Here is a 14,239-nt window from a genome sequence, read left to right on the forward strand (position 1 = left end):
CTGCATATCAACAAAAGATTTGCTATGGAAAGAAAATCTAACAATTAAATATACATATACTCAGACCTTGGGGCTTCCCTGGTGGCTCAGATGCTACAGAATCTGTCTGAGATGCAGAAGACCTGGGTTCAATCCCTGGGTTGGGAAGATTCCCTGGAGAAGGGCGTGGCAACCCACTCCAGTATTCTTGCCTGCAGAATTCCATGGACAGAGGAGTTTTGCGGGTTACAGTCCATGGGGTCGCAGATCATCAGACACAACTGAGCGACTAATACACACAGTCCTAACAGAGCTCCAGGATAAATGAAGCAAAACCTGACAAAACCAAAGGGAGAAATAAACAATTCCGTAGAAACTGCTGATGATTGCAATGTCCTACTTTAAATAATGAACAGAGCGTCTACACAGAAGACCAGTAAGAATACACAGGACTGAACAGCACTGTAAGCCAGCCAAGACCGACTAGACTATCTACAGAACATGCCAGCCAACAGCAGCAGAGCACACAGGATTCTGGAACACACGGAGCATTCTCCAGGATAGGCGGCATGCTGGGTCACACAACAATCTGAATAAAAGTCATCTTTTCTGATCAAAATGGAATAAAATGAGAAATCAGTGACAGAAGGCAAACTGGAAAACTCACAAATGTGGAAACTAAACACAATCTTAAAAACCAATGGGTCAAAGAAGAAATCACAAGAGATCAGAAAATGCTTAAGAGACGAATAAACATAAAAGCACAACACACACCAAAATTTATGGGGGGGGGGGGCAGCAAAGGCAGGGCCAAGAGGAAAATTTATAGTTGTAGACGCTCATATTAAAAAAGAAGGCAGACCTCCAACCAGCACCTAGCTATACATCATAAGGAACCAGAAAAAGAAGAACAAACTGATTCCTGAGCTAGCAGAATGAATGAGATAAAGATCAGAATGGAGATAAAAGAAATAGGAAATGGAAAAGTATCAGAGAGAAAAATCAATGAAACCAAAAGTTCGTTTCTTGAAAAGACAAAGGAAATGGACAAATCTTTAGATAGACTGCCTAAGGAAAAAAGAGAGAAGACTCAACTACTAAAATAACAGGGAGAGACAGCAGTCAACTTCATCAGTAGGGGATAAATTCCAAGATCCCCCCACAGGATGCCTCAAACTGCAGATAGTACTGAACCCTGTATATATACAGACACACACACCCCCCCGACTGCATACACACCAACCCATGATGAAGTTTAGTTTACAGATTAGACACAGTAATATTAATAATAGCTAATAATAAAATAGAACAGTTATAACAATTCCCTGGTGGCTCAGACAGTAAAGCGTCTCTCTACAACGAGGGAGACCTGGGTTCGATCCCTGGGTCGGGAAGATCCTTTGAAGAAGGAAATGGCACCCCACTCCAGTACTCTTGCCTGGAAAATCCCATGGATGGAAGAGCCTGGTAGGCTACAGTCCATGGGGTCGCAAAGAGTCGGACACGACTAATCGACTTCACCTTACAGTAAAAATTATGTGAATTAAAAATATTTCATCACAAATGTAATGCGGTTTCCATCTTAACAAAACACATCTTTAGCACACACCGTGACTGTAACTTTTGCAGTTTGAGATACGATGGCAAAACTAGCACAGATTTCTTTTTCCTTCTTCACAATTTCATAAATAGATGCTTTTTTTTTTTTTACTCTAGATCTTGGTAACTGAAGATTATTATTATTATTATTATTATTTTGGTAACTGAAGATTATTAAGCCAAGAACTTTAAGTAACTCTTTACTTAAAGGAAATACCTTACAGCTTCTCTTTGGCACGTCTGAATTGCCAGCATCACTACTCTTGCGCTTTGAGGTCATTATCAAGGAAAACAGTAGAGTAAGGGTTATTTGAGTATCAGCACTGCAACACCATGAGAGCCAATCTGATAAGTGAGAAACTAAGTGACAAATGGGTGAGCACCGAGGAACTCGTGCCTTTGAACTGTGGTGCTGGAGAAGACTCCTGAGAGTCCCCTGGACTGCAAGGAGATCAAAGCAGTCAATCCTAAAGGAAATCAACCCTGAATATTCACTGGAAGGACTGATGCTGAAGCTGAAGCTCCAATACTTTGGCCACCTGATGTGGAAAGCTGACTCACTGGAAAAGACACTGATACTCGGAAAGATTGATGGCAAAAAGGAGAAGGGGGCGGCAAAGGATGAGATGGTTAGATAGCATCACCGACTCACTGAACATGAATTTGAGTAAGCTCCAGGAGACAGTGAGGGACAGGGAAGCCTGGTTGCTGCAGTCCATAGGGTCGCAAAGAATTGGACATGATTTAGTGACTGAACAGACAATAACAATGGGTGGAATAAGTTAGACAAAGGGATGATTCATGTCCCAGGTAGGATGGACCAGACAGCACAAGATTTCATCACAGTTCTCAGAATGGGCTCACATTTTGAAATGTATTAATTTTTTATTTCTGGAATTTTTCATTTAATATTTTTGGAACACAGTTGAAGGTGGGTAATTGAAACCACACAGAAAGCAAAAACACAGATAATGGGGTACTACTGAAGCAAGAGAGTTCCAGAAAAACACCAATTTCTGCTTTATTGACTATGCCAAAGCCTTTGACTGTGTGGGTCACAATAAACTGTGGAAAATTCTTCAAGAGATGGGAATACCAGACCACCTGACCTGCCTCTTGGGAAACCTATATGCAGGTCAGGAAGCAACAGTTAGAACTGGACATGGAACAACAGACTGGTTCCAAATAGGAAAAGGAGTACGTCAAGGCTGTATATTGTCACCCTGCTTATTTAACTTCTATGCAGAGTACATCATGAGAAACGCTGGGCTGGATCAAGCACAAGCTGGAATCGAGATTGCCGGGAGAAATCTCAATAACCTCAGATATGCAGATGACACCACCCTTATGGCAGAAAGTGAAGAGGAACTAAAAAGCCTCTTGAGGAAAGTGAAAGAGGAGAGTGAAAAAGTTGGCTTAAAGCTCAACATTCAGAAAACAAAGATCATGGCATCTGGTTCCATCACTTCATGGGAAATAGATGGGGAAACAATGGAAACAGTGTCAGACTTTATTTTTCTGGGCTCCAAAATCACTGCAGATGGTGATTGCAGCCATGAAATAAAAAGACGCTTACTCCTTCGAAGGAAAGTTATGACCAACCTAGATAGCGTATTCAAAAGCAGAGACATTACTTTGCCAACAAAGGTCTGTCTAGTCAAGGCTATGGTTTTTCCAGTGGTCATGTATGGATGTGAGAGTTGGACTGTGAAGAAAGCTGAGTGCAGAATTGATGCTTTTGAACTGTGGTGTTGGAGAAGACTCTTGAGAGTCCCTTGGACTGCAAGGAGATCCAACTAGTCCATTCTAAAGGAGATCAGTCCTGGGTGTTCATTGGAAAGACTGATGCTGAAGCTGAAACTCCAATACTTTGGCCACGTCATGTGAAGAGTTGACTCATTGGAAAAGACCCTGATGCTGGGAGGGACTAGGGGCAGGAGGAGAAGGGGATGACAGAGGATGAGATGGCTGGAAGGCTTCACCGAATTGATGGACTTGAGCTTGGGTGGACTCCTGGAGTTGGTGATGGACAGGGAGGCCTGGCGTGCTTCGATTCATGGGGTCGCAAAGAGTCGGACATGACTGAGTGACTGAACTGAACTGAACGGATTGATCCCTGGAGGGTGGCATGGCAACCCACTCCAGTATTCTTGCCTGGAGAATCCCCATGGTGGGCTGAAGTCCATGGGGTCCCAAAGTCAGACACCACTGAGCGACTAAGCACAGCACTGGATTACTGATGACTTTAACAAAAACAAAAGAATGACATAAGAATAGTAAACAGCAGAAACTACCAAAACTAACTCAAAAAGTAACAGAAAACTTGAACAGAATTATAACAACTAGTGGGAATGAATCAATACCCAACCTTCTCCTCCCCTACCCCCTAGAAAAGCCCAGAATCAGATGGTGTCACTGGTAAATTCTAGCCAAGATTTAGAAGAAGATTTAAGACCAATTCTACTCAAATTCTTCCAAAAAATTAAAAGTAGATAACACTTTGTACTTCATTCTATGAGGTCAGTGTTACTCTGATATGAAAGGCAGACAAAGACAATACAACACAACTACAGACCAATAATCTTTATGAGTCAAGATGCAGAAATCTGCACCAAATACTAGCAAAACCAAGGCCATCAGCATGTTAAACTAATTATTTACTACAACAGACTGGGATTTATTCCAGGAATGCAAGAGTGGTTCAACACACAAAAAACAATCAACGTAAAACGCCACTTTAATAGAAATAGAAAAACCCCCCACATAATCATTTCTATTGATGTAGAAAAAGCATTTGACAAAATCAAACACTCTCTCATGATAAAAATACTCAGTAAAGACAAGGGAATTTCTTCAACATGACAAGGGCCAGCTATTTAAAAAAACACAATCATAATATTCAATGGTGAAAGACCAACAGCTTTCCCCCCAACAGGCAGGAATGCCTGCTTTCACCACTTCTGTTCAACACAGTACTGCGAATCCTAGCTAGAGCAATTAGGCACGAAAAAGCAGTAAGAAGCATCCAAGTTGGAAAGGAAGACATAAAACTATCCTTATTTGCACATGACATGATCTATATATATCTAGAAAACCCTAAAGACTGTTATGGTAATACATGAATTCAGCAAACTTAGAAAGATACATAAAAAGGGTTCCCTGATGGCTTGGCAGTAAAGAATCTGCCTGCCAATGCAAGAGAGACAGGTTCAATTTCTGGTCTGGGAAGATTCCACAGGCTGAGGAGCAACTAAGCCTGTGAGCTACAACTCTTCAGCCTGTGCTCTAGAGCCCTCGAACCGCAGCTACTGAAACCTGTGCGCCTCGAGCCCACGCTGTGCAATGAGAGAAGCCGCCACAGAGAGAAGCTGGAGCAACCACAACCAGAGCAGCACTCCCACTTCTGCACCTAGAGAAAAGCCTGCACACAGAGACCCAGCAGAGCCTCAAATAAATAAGTAAATGTGAACCGGAAAGCTGTCCTGTGTTCTTAGATTCAGTTCAGTTCAGTCGCTCAGTTGTGTCCAACTCTTTGCAACCCCAGGGACTGCAGCACGCCAGGCTTCCCTGTCCATCACCAACTCCCGGAGCTCGCTCAGACTCATGTCCATCGCGTCGGTGATGCCATTCAACCAGATTCTCAGACTGGAATCTCAGTTCTCAGATTGGATTCCAATCTCATTTCTCAGACTGGGAGACTCAAACATTAACAGGTCAATACTACCCAAAGTAATCTACAGACTTAATATAGACCCTATCAAAATCCTAACGATGCTTTTTGCAGAAACGGAATAGCTTATCTGAAAATTCATACAAAAAGTCAAAGGACCTAGAATAGCCAAAGCCTAAAAAAGAACAAAGTTGAAAAGCAGATACTCCCGATTTAAAATTTTACCACAGAGCTACAATAATCAAAACAGTGTGCTACTGACCTAAGGAGAGACACACAGCCATTGTCGTAGAACAGAGAGCCCCCAAATAAACTCTTACATCTGTGGAACTTTTGACAAGGCGTGGAGACCATTCAATGGAGAAAGAATCACAGTCTCTTTGACAAACGGTACTGGGAAAATTGGATCTCCACGTGCAAAGAAATGAAGCGGGACCCTTACTTTATATCATGTGTAAAAATTAACTCAATTTTATGAGCTAAAACTATAAAACTCTTCCTGACCCAGGAATCGAACTGGGGTCTCCTGCATTGTAGGAGGATTCTTTACCAGCTCAGCTACCAGGATGGTATAAAAACCCTTAGAAGAAAACAAAGGCTTATGTTCAAGACTTTCAGATGTGGGCAACAAAAGAAAAAATAAATTGAACATTAAAACTTAAAACTTTTGTGTATCAAAGGACATTAAGAAAACATTAATAATAAAAAATTATTTTAAATACAGCCCATAAAACTAGAAAAAAATATTTGCAAATCATGTATCTCAATAGCGGTAAATATCTAAAGAACTCCTACAACTCAATAACAAAAGGGCAAATAACTAAAAAATGGGCCAGACTTCCCGTGGCCCAGTGGTTAATAATTGGCCTGCTGATGCAGGGAACACGGGTTCGATCCCTGCTCTGGGAAGATCCCACGTGCCTCGGAGCAGCTAAGCCGGTGCACCGCAACTGCGTAAGCCCATGTGCTGTGACTGCTGTAGCCCAGGCGTCCTGGAGCCTGTGCTCTGCAGCCAGAGAAGCCACCACGAGAAGCCTGCGCGCCACGGAAAGAGTTGCCCCTCCTTGCTACCAACTAGAGAAGTCCCTGCACAGCAACGAAGACCCAGCAGGGTCAACAATACATAAATAATTTTTAAAAAATGGGGAAAGGACTAAATAGACATTTCTCCAACTAAACTATACAAATAACCAATAATACATGAAAAGATGCTCAACACCATTAGTCATTAAGGAAACGCAAATCAAAATTACATTGTGATTTCACTTTACTCTTACTAGGATAGCTATAATAGTAAGGCGAGAAATGTGAAGAAATTCAAACCCTTGTGCATGGCTGATGGGAATGTAAAACGGTGCAGCTGCTGCAGAAAACAGTTTGGCAATTCCGCAGTAAGTTACAGAATTACCGTAAGACCGAGTGATTCCACTCCTAGATATACGCATACGTAATCAAAATCACCAAAGAAAGGCAATGCCAAAGAACGCTCAAACTACCGCATAATTGCACTCATCTCACACACTAGTAAAGTGATGCTTAAAATTCTCCAAGCCAGGCTTCAGCAATACATGAACTGTGAACTTCCAGATGTTCAAGCTGGTTTTAGAAAAGGCAGAGGAACCAGAGATCAAATTGCCAAGATCCGCTGGATCATCGAAAAAGCAAGAGAGTTCCAAAAAAACATCTATTTCTGCTTTACTGACTATGCCAAAGCCTTTGTGTGGATCACAATAAACTGTGGAAAATTCTTCAAGAGATGGGAATACCAGATCACCTGACCTGCCTCTTGAGAAACCTGTATGCAGGTCAGGAAGCAACAGTTAGAACTGGACATGGAACAACAGACTGGTTCCAAATAGGAAAAGGAGTACGTCAAGGCTGTATATTGTCACCCTGCTTATTTAACTTACCTGCAGAGTACATCATGAGAAACGCCGGGCTGGAGGAAGTACAAGCTGGACTCAAGACTGCCGGGAGAAATCTCAATAACCTCAGATATGCAGATGACACCACCCTTATGGCAGAAAGTGAAGAGGAACTAAAACGCCTCTTGATGAAAGTGAAAGAGGAGAGTGAAAAAGTTGTCTTAAAGCTCAACATTCAGAAAACAAAGATCATGGCATCTGGTCCCATCACTTCATGGGAAATAGATGGGGAAACAGTGGAAACAGTGTCAGACTTTATTTTTTGGGGCTCCAAAATCACTGCAGATGGTGACTGCAGCCATGAAATTAAAAGACGTTTACACCTTGGAAGGAAAGTTATGACCAACCTAGACAGCATATTAAAAAGCAGAGACATGACTTTGTCAACAAAGGTCCGTCTAGTCAAGGCTATGGTTTTTCCAGTGGTCATGTATGGATGTGAGAGTTGGACTGTGAAGAAAGCTGAGTGCAGAATTGATGCTTTTGAACTGTGGTGTTGGAGAAGACTCTTGAGAGTCCCTTGGACTGCAAGGGGATCCAACCAGTCCATCCTAAAGGAGATCAGTCCTGAGTGTTCACTGGAAGGACTGATGTTGAAGCTGAAACTCCAATACTTTGGCCACCTGATGCAAAGAACTGACTCACTGGAAAAGACCCTGATGCTGGGAAAGATTGAGGGCAGGAGGAGAAGGGGACGACAGAGGATGAGATGGTTGGATGGCATCACCGACTCAGTGGACATGGATTTGGGTGGATTGTGGCAGTTGGAGATGGACAGGGAGGCCTGGCATGCTGTGGTTCACGGGGTCGCAAAGAGTCGGACATGACTGAGCGAATGAACTGAACTGAATCAAAATCCGGGATCGAAACAGTCCGTGTAGGTCAACGTTCACAGCGGCAGTAGTGACAATCGCCAAAATGTGAAAACAACTCAGGCTTCTGAACAACTGATGAATGGATAAACAAAAGGCCATCTCTCCATACACTGGACTACTCCTCAGCCACGGAAGCAAATGAGACTGTGACATGTGCTGCAACGCACATGAACCCTGGCAACACTACGCTCCGTGAAAGACGCGAGACCCTCCCCCGCAGGCTGAGACAGGGGTTGGCCCACCTGACAGGGGCGAGGGGGCAGCATCTGTGTCCCTCTGCGCCAGCTCGGCGGGCGGGAGCTCCACCTTGTCCTCTTCAGGCCCCCACCGGCTCTTTCGCTTCCTCTTCACGTTGGCTGTGGTGGCCGGCTTCCCTGGGGCGGCGGCAGATGGGTTGGCAGTGGGCAGGGGGGCAGATGAGGTAGGGCAGGCAGTGGCAGTGGGCGTGGACCCCAACGGCGTCTCAGGAGGAGATCTGCGCTTCAGTCCGAGGTCAGGGGCCGTGGGGGTGCCCGTGGGACCAGCCTTGGCTTTCCGGAACTCCTCCAGCTTCTGGCGGTAGTACTTGTACCCTTGGCTGTTGGGTTCATATAGAAAGCTGCAAAAGAGAGTAGGGGGCAGACTGTAATCGGGCCCCAGACCCTACCCGATTTAGGGTAGTAGGTCGGGCTTTGCTTTGCATAGGTATACCCAGGTCAGCCAGGGTCACTTCAGGGTCATGTCAAGATAGATGTCTCTACCATGACCTCCTGCCTGCCAGGTCTTGGTGGCTGCTGGCCCTGGTGACTCAAATCTGAGGAACAGTGTGACATGCCCACAGCTTTTCATGATGCTGTTCCTGTGAGCTAAGGGTCCTGCCAAGCCCCTACCCTATCCTCACTGGATGCCTGTCACACTATCTTTGATCCCCTGCCTTGAAGGAAAAGGTGCACACTCTCTCAGACCTTGCCCAGCCATCCTAGATGAATGCACCAGTGCCTGCAAACCAAGAACTCCTGAGTAGCGAGAGACCCCTGGTGCCAGAAAGGGCAGGTTCTGACCCAAACCTGACAGCTGGGCACACCTGTGCTCCTTTCTGATGCATCCTTGAGAGGCATCAACAGTGGACAGACACAAAACAAAGACACTGAACAATGCAACAGACGGGGAGCTCACTGACAGCTTTGCCAGAAGCTGTGGGTCCCCAAGTGCAGAGCAGGGGATGCTGGGTTCAGAGCAGGCAGACCCTGCAGGTCTGCACCTGCCTGGCGTCTCTCAGGCTCTGTATGTACTGAGCCAACAGTCCCACTTCTAGAGTCCATACAGGAGGGAAGCGTCACAGCCCTGTTCTATATAGCAAAACCTGTCCAGAGCAGAGATTATGTAGCCCTTGACAAGAAGTGGTTGGACCTGCACTCATAAACCTGGAATGATAGTCACAGCACAACGCTGTACTACAAAAGTAACATGCAGGCTCAGGGACACTAAATTCCTTCTGTATAAAAGTTAGCAAAAACAAAAAATCCACAGACTATTTCTACACGAGAGCCACAAGAGGGATGGAAGGACTCCCAGGTCTGCTAATGTTGGTACTCAGGGTGGGATGGAGGGACGGGGGAGCCTGTGGCGTCTTCTTTGTATTTCTGGGTCACAGTACAAGCATGTATGCCCTTCAGAAAACCCGATGAGGAACATTTGTAAAAATTAAAAGAAACAAAGATCATAAAATCATTCAGCTTCTAGCCAAGCTAAGAAAAAAAGAGGACACAAATTACTAACAAGAGAAATGAAAGGGCAGCCATCACTACAGATCCCATGGACATTAAAAATACTATGGATTATTATGAACAACTCTATGCACACAAACTGAATAACCCAGATGAAACAGGCCAATTCTTTGAAGGATACAGCCTGCCAACACTCACACATGAAGAGACAGACAATCTGAACGGGCCTATTTTTATTAAAGAAAGTGAACCAATTATTAATGACCTTCCAAAAATTCCCTGGTGAATTCTACCAAATATTTAAAGAAGAAATTATACCAATTTTGTACAATCCTTTTCAGAGGAGAGAAGCAGACGGAATACTTTTTAAGTTATTCAATTACTCTAACAGCAAAACCAGACAAAAACATTTTAAGAAAACTATAGACCAACATCTCTCATGAACACAGATGTAAAAATCCTCAATAAAATGTTAGCAAACCTAATCCATTAATGTAAAAAAAAAAGAATTATACACCACAATCAAGTGGGATTCATTCTAGGCATGCAAGACTGGTTCAACACTTGAAAATCAAGTAATGTAATCCATCAGGTCAATAGGCTAAAAAAGAAAAACCCCATGATCACATCAATTGATGCAGAAAAAGCTTAAGACTTAACAAAATCTAATACCCATTCATGAGGAAAGCTCTCAGTAAACTAGGAGTATAGGCAAACTGTTCCACTTGATAGAGTATCTACCAAAATCCCTAATAACATCATAACGATGAGAAACCTCACGCTTTTTCACTAAGAGAAACAAGCCAAGAATATCCCACCTTGCCAATGCTTTCCATTATCATACTGGAAGTTCTAGGTAAGGCAGTAAGAGGAGAAAAGAGAGCAGAAAATATACTGAGAAGGAAGAAATATGACATGATTGTCTGTGCAGAAAAAAGAGACAAAAGAATAGACCAAAAAACCCCCTAAAACTTCATAAGCTATTATAGCAAGGCTTCAGGATACAAGATTAATCTGCAGAAGTCAATCACTTTCCTATACACCAGCAGTGAATACATGGAATCTGACATTAAAAACATCATACCATTTACATTAGTGTTTCCCCAAACGAAATACACAGGTATAAGTCTAACAGGATATGTACCAGATCTATATAAGGAAAACTAAAAAACTCTGATGAATGAATTCAAAGAAGAACTAAATAAATGAAGAGATAATCCATCTTCACAGATAGAAAGTTACTCAATGTTGTCAAGGTGTCAGTCATTCTCAACTTGATTTCCAGATTCAGTGCAATTCCAGTTGAATTCAGTTATTCTGTACATGATGACAAACTGATTTGAAAGTTTATATAAAGAGACAAAAGACCCACAAGAGCCAACACAATACTGAAAAAGAAGAACAGAGTCAGAGGACGGACATTCCCTGACTTCAGGGCTTCCTGTAAAGCTACCGTAATCAAGGCAGCGGGGGGATGGGAGAGAAAATGGACAAACAGGTCAACAGAACAGAACAAAGAGCTCAGAAACAGAGCCACGCACATACAGCCAACTGTTCTGTGACCAAGGAGCAAATGCAATGCAACGGGGCAAAAACAGTCTTTTCAAGAAACAGTGCTGAAACCAGACACATGCAAGGGAAAAAACTGGACACAGACTTCATGAGCCTCACATTCACAAAAATTAACTCAAAAAGTTTATCACCGATCTAAATGTAAAACCTGAATCTGTAAATAAAACACAGAAGGGTATCTACATAACCTTGGGTATGGCAAGGACTTTTTAGATACAACATCAAAGGCACATGATCCACGAAAGCAACTGATAAACTGGACTTCATTAAAATTAAAAACTTCTGCTCTCCAAAAGACAAAGTCAAGAGTATGAGAAGACAGGCCAGCCACAGACTTGGGAGAAGTATCTGTGAAAGACACATCTGATAAAGATTGTTACCCAAAATATACCAAGAACTCTTAACAGGCAAAAAAAAAAAAGAGAAAACAAGTCAGTCAATAAAAAATGGGTCAATGACCTTAACACACACCACACCAAAGAATATTTACAGATGGCAAATAAACATTATGGAAAGATATTCTACATCACATCATCAGAGAAATGCAAATCAAAACAATGAATATCACAACATATCTATAAGAATGGCCAAAATCCAAAACACAACAACGTCAAATGTTGATATGGATATGGAGCAACTGAAACTCATTCATTGCTGGGGGGTGGGGCAATGCAAAAGGTGCAAGCCACTTTGGAAGACAGTTTGGCAGTGTCTTACAAAATTAAATATACCATACAATCCAGCAATCACACTTTTTGGTACATAAAGAGCTGAAAACTTATGTCCACATAAAAACCTTGAACACAGATGTTTAAGGCAACTTTACTCATAACTGCAAAAACTTGGGAGCAACCAAGATGTCCTGAAGGAAGTGAATGGATAAATAAACGATGGTACATCCAGACAAGGGAAAATTATTCAGTGCTAGAAAGAAATGAGTTATCAAGCTACAAGGGAAAAAAAAGAAGACTCAGAGCAACCTTAAATGCATGTTACTAAGTAAAGAAAGCCAATCTGAAAATGCAACATACTATGATTCGAATTAAATGACATTCTGGAAAAGACAAAACTAGAATCAGTAAAAAGATCAGTGGTTGCCAGGGGTTGGAGAGGCAGAGGGGATGAACAGGCAGAACACAGGGAATTTTAGGGCAGAGAGAATGAATACTCTGTAAATATCATAAAGACAGACACATGTCATTACACATTTGTCCAAACCCAGTGAATACACAACGCCAAGAGTGAACTCTAATGTAAACCACAGATTTTGGGTGATTATGGTATGTCAATACAGGTTCACTGATTGTAACAAATATACTATTCTGGTGGGGATGTTGATAATGAGGGAGGCTGTGTGTGTTGTCAGGGAAGGGGGCACATAGGAAGTCTTTGTAGCCTCTCCTCAATTCTGCTGTGAACCTAAAACTGCTCCAAAAATAACATCTTAAAACATAAGAGACCAAACCAAGAAGTTGTTCAAAGAAGGAAGGGAGCAGATGGCTGGATTTAAAAAAGACTCATGGCAACCAGGACATGGATTTAAAGCGATCTGATTTTTCCAAGAAAAGCAGACTGGGGAATTCACCCACCGGGGCAGGGAGGCAGTGCCAAATGGAGTGGGTCTCCTCTAGGCTCACAGGCCTGCCTCTTCCTGGCCTCAGCTGATGGTTCCGGCTGCATCTCCTCAGAGCTGCTCAGAGAGGCAGCACCCACGAGCCCCCCATGGGCAAGCCTGTCTGCAAGGAGGGTCCTTGCTCACTGTGGGCCCTGGGCACAAGTGCAGGGTATTTTATAAGAAAGACCCCTCTGGCTGGAGTGGGCAGAGTTAACCAAAGTTAACACTTTGGTGTATTTCCTTCCAGACTTATTTTCAGTGGAGCTATATTTGAACAGAGGTGTGATTCTATTTTCCACATCCTGATTTTTTTTTTAAGTTTCTTCACCCAACAACATATGGCTTTCCTATTAGACTGCAGCATGGCATGGTAGTGAAGGCATCTCTGCAGACTGGCCTCCTTGGTTTCCTCACCGGTTGAAGGCTAACAGGCCAGGCTGCTGTAAAGAACATGGTTCACCCAGGTGATGTGTTAAGAGCCACACACGGCTTGAGATTTGTTGGCTGCTGCCACCTTCAACAACGTGACTTCCAATGGCCATGATTACACTGGGTTTAGCCCACCGGGGTTAGACATTCGTTGTGTTACTAATTTTTCATGACTGTGACAGTGCTATATGGAACGTTATTTCGGGGGATGGCATCTCAGAAGTGGGATGACTGGTCAAAGGAACAGGTATTTCCAGCTTCTCCACAGATGAGCATAGCTATTATGTTTCCCAAAACACAGAGATCCTCAGAAATCAGGAGAACAGCAAAAGGACCAAGAGCAGCAGGAACACCAGATGGCTGTTAGATTTGGGGATGAGAGGAGCTGCCTTGCACCTGACCCCCAAGGGGAGAGGAAACCGTCTGCTTGGTGTGGACCTGCATGTCTTACGCAGGCCCAGATACCTGATTCTTCCTTGCTTATGCTTTCTCCAACTCGGGGAGTGATGACCGTGGACCAGCTCTGGTGTGGAAATGAGCTCCCCCAGACCACAAGGGTCACCTTCAGCTGCTTCCCAGCCAGACAGCCCCAGGCTCTCATGCCCCTCATCTCCAGCAGTCACCCTGTCACTACCCAACAAGCTGCATGCCTGCCAGCAATGCCTTCCCAAGGGGCAACAGCTGCAGGGCGGGCCTGCAGTTGCTTGTGGTGATAATGCCTCTTGGCTTTGACCCCACAGGAGAGGCTCAGCCGGAGCTGCTGAGCCCAGGCACCCTCTGACCAGGGAGAGCCACCTGGGCTGGAGGCTTTGTACAGAATCCCATTACCTCACCCACTTTGCCTGCAGTAGATTTTTAGTCCGCTCTAG

General features: G+C 43.6%; 1 protein-coding gene across 2 annotated transcripts in view; it reads right to left on the reverse strand.

The window, feature by feature from the left end:
- Nucleotides 1–14,239, reverse strand: part of SUGP1 (SURP and G-patch domain containing 1) — a 32,402-nt gene that overhangs the window by 5,314 nt on the left and 12,849 nt on the right. For both annotated transcript variants that reach the window (XM_040241259.1, XM_040241261.1), the window contains exon 8: nt 8,291–8,646. In XM_040241259.1, the coding sequence (XP_040097193.1) occupies nt 8,291–8,646 (356 nt within the window). The remainder of the gene's footprint in view (nt 1–8,290; nt 8,647–14,239) is intronic.

The sequence above is a fragment of the Oryx dammah genome, unplaced genomic scaffold (assembly GCF_014754425.2).
Source record: "Oryx dammah isolate SB20612 unplaced genomic scaffold, SCBI_Odam_1.1 HiC_scaffold_5, whole genome shotgun sequence".
NCBI lineage: Eukaryota > Metazoa > Chordata > Mammalia > Artiodactyla > Bovidae > Oryx > Oryx dammah.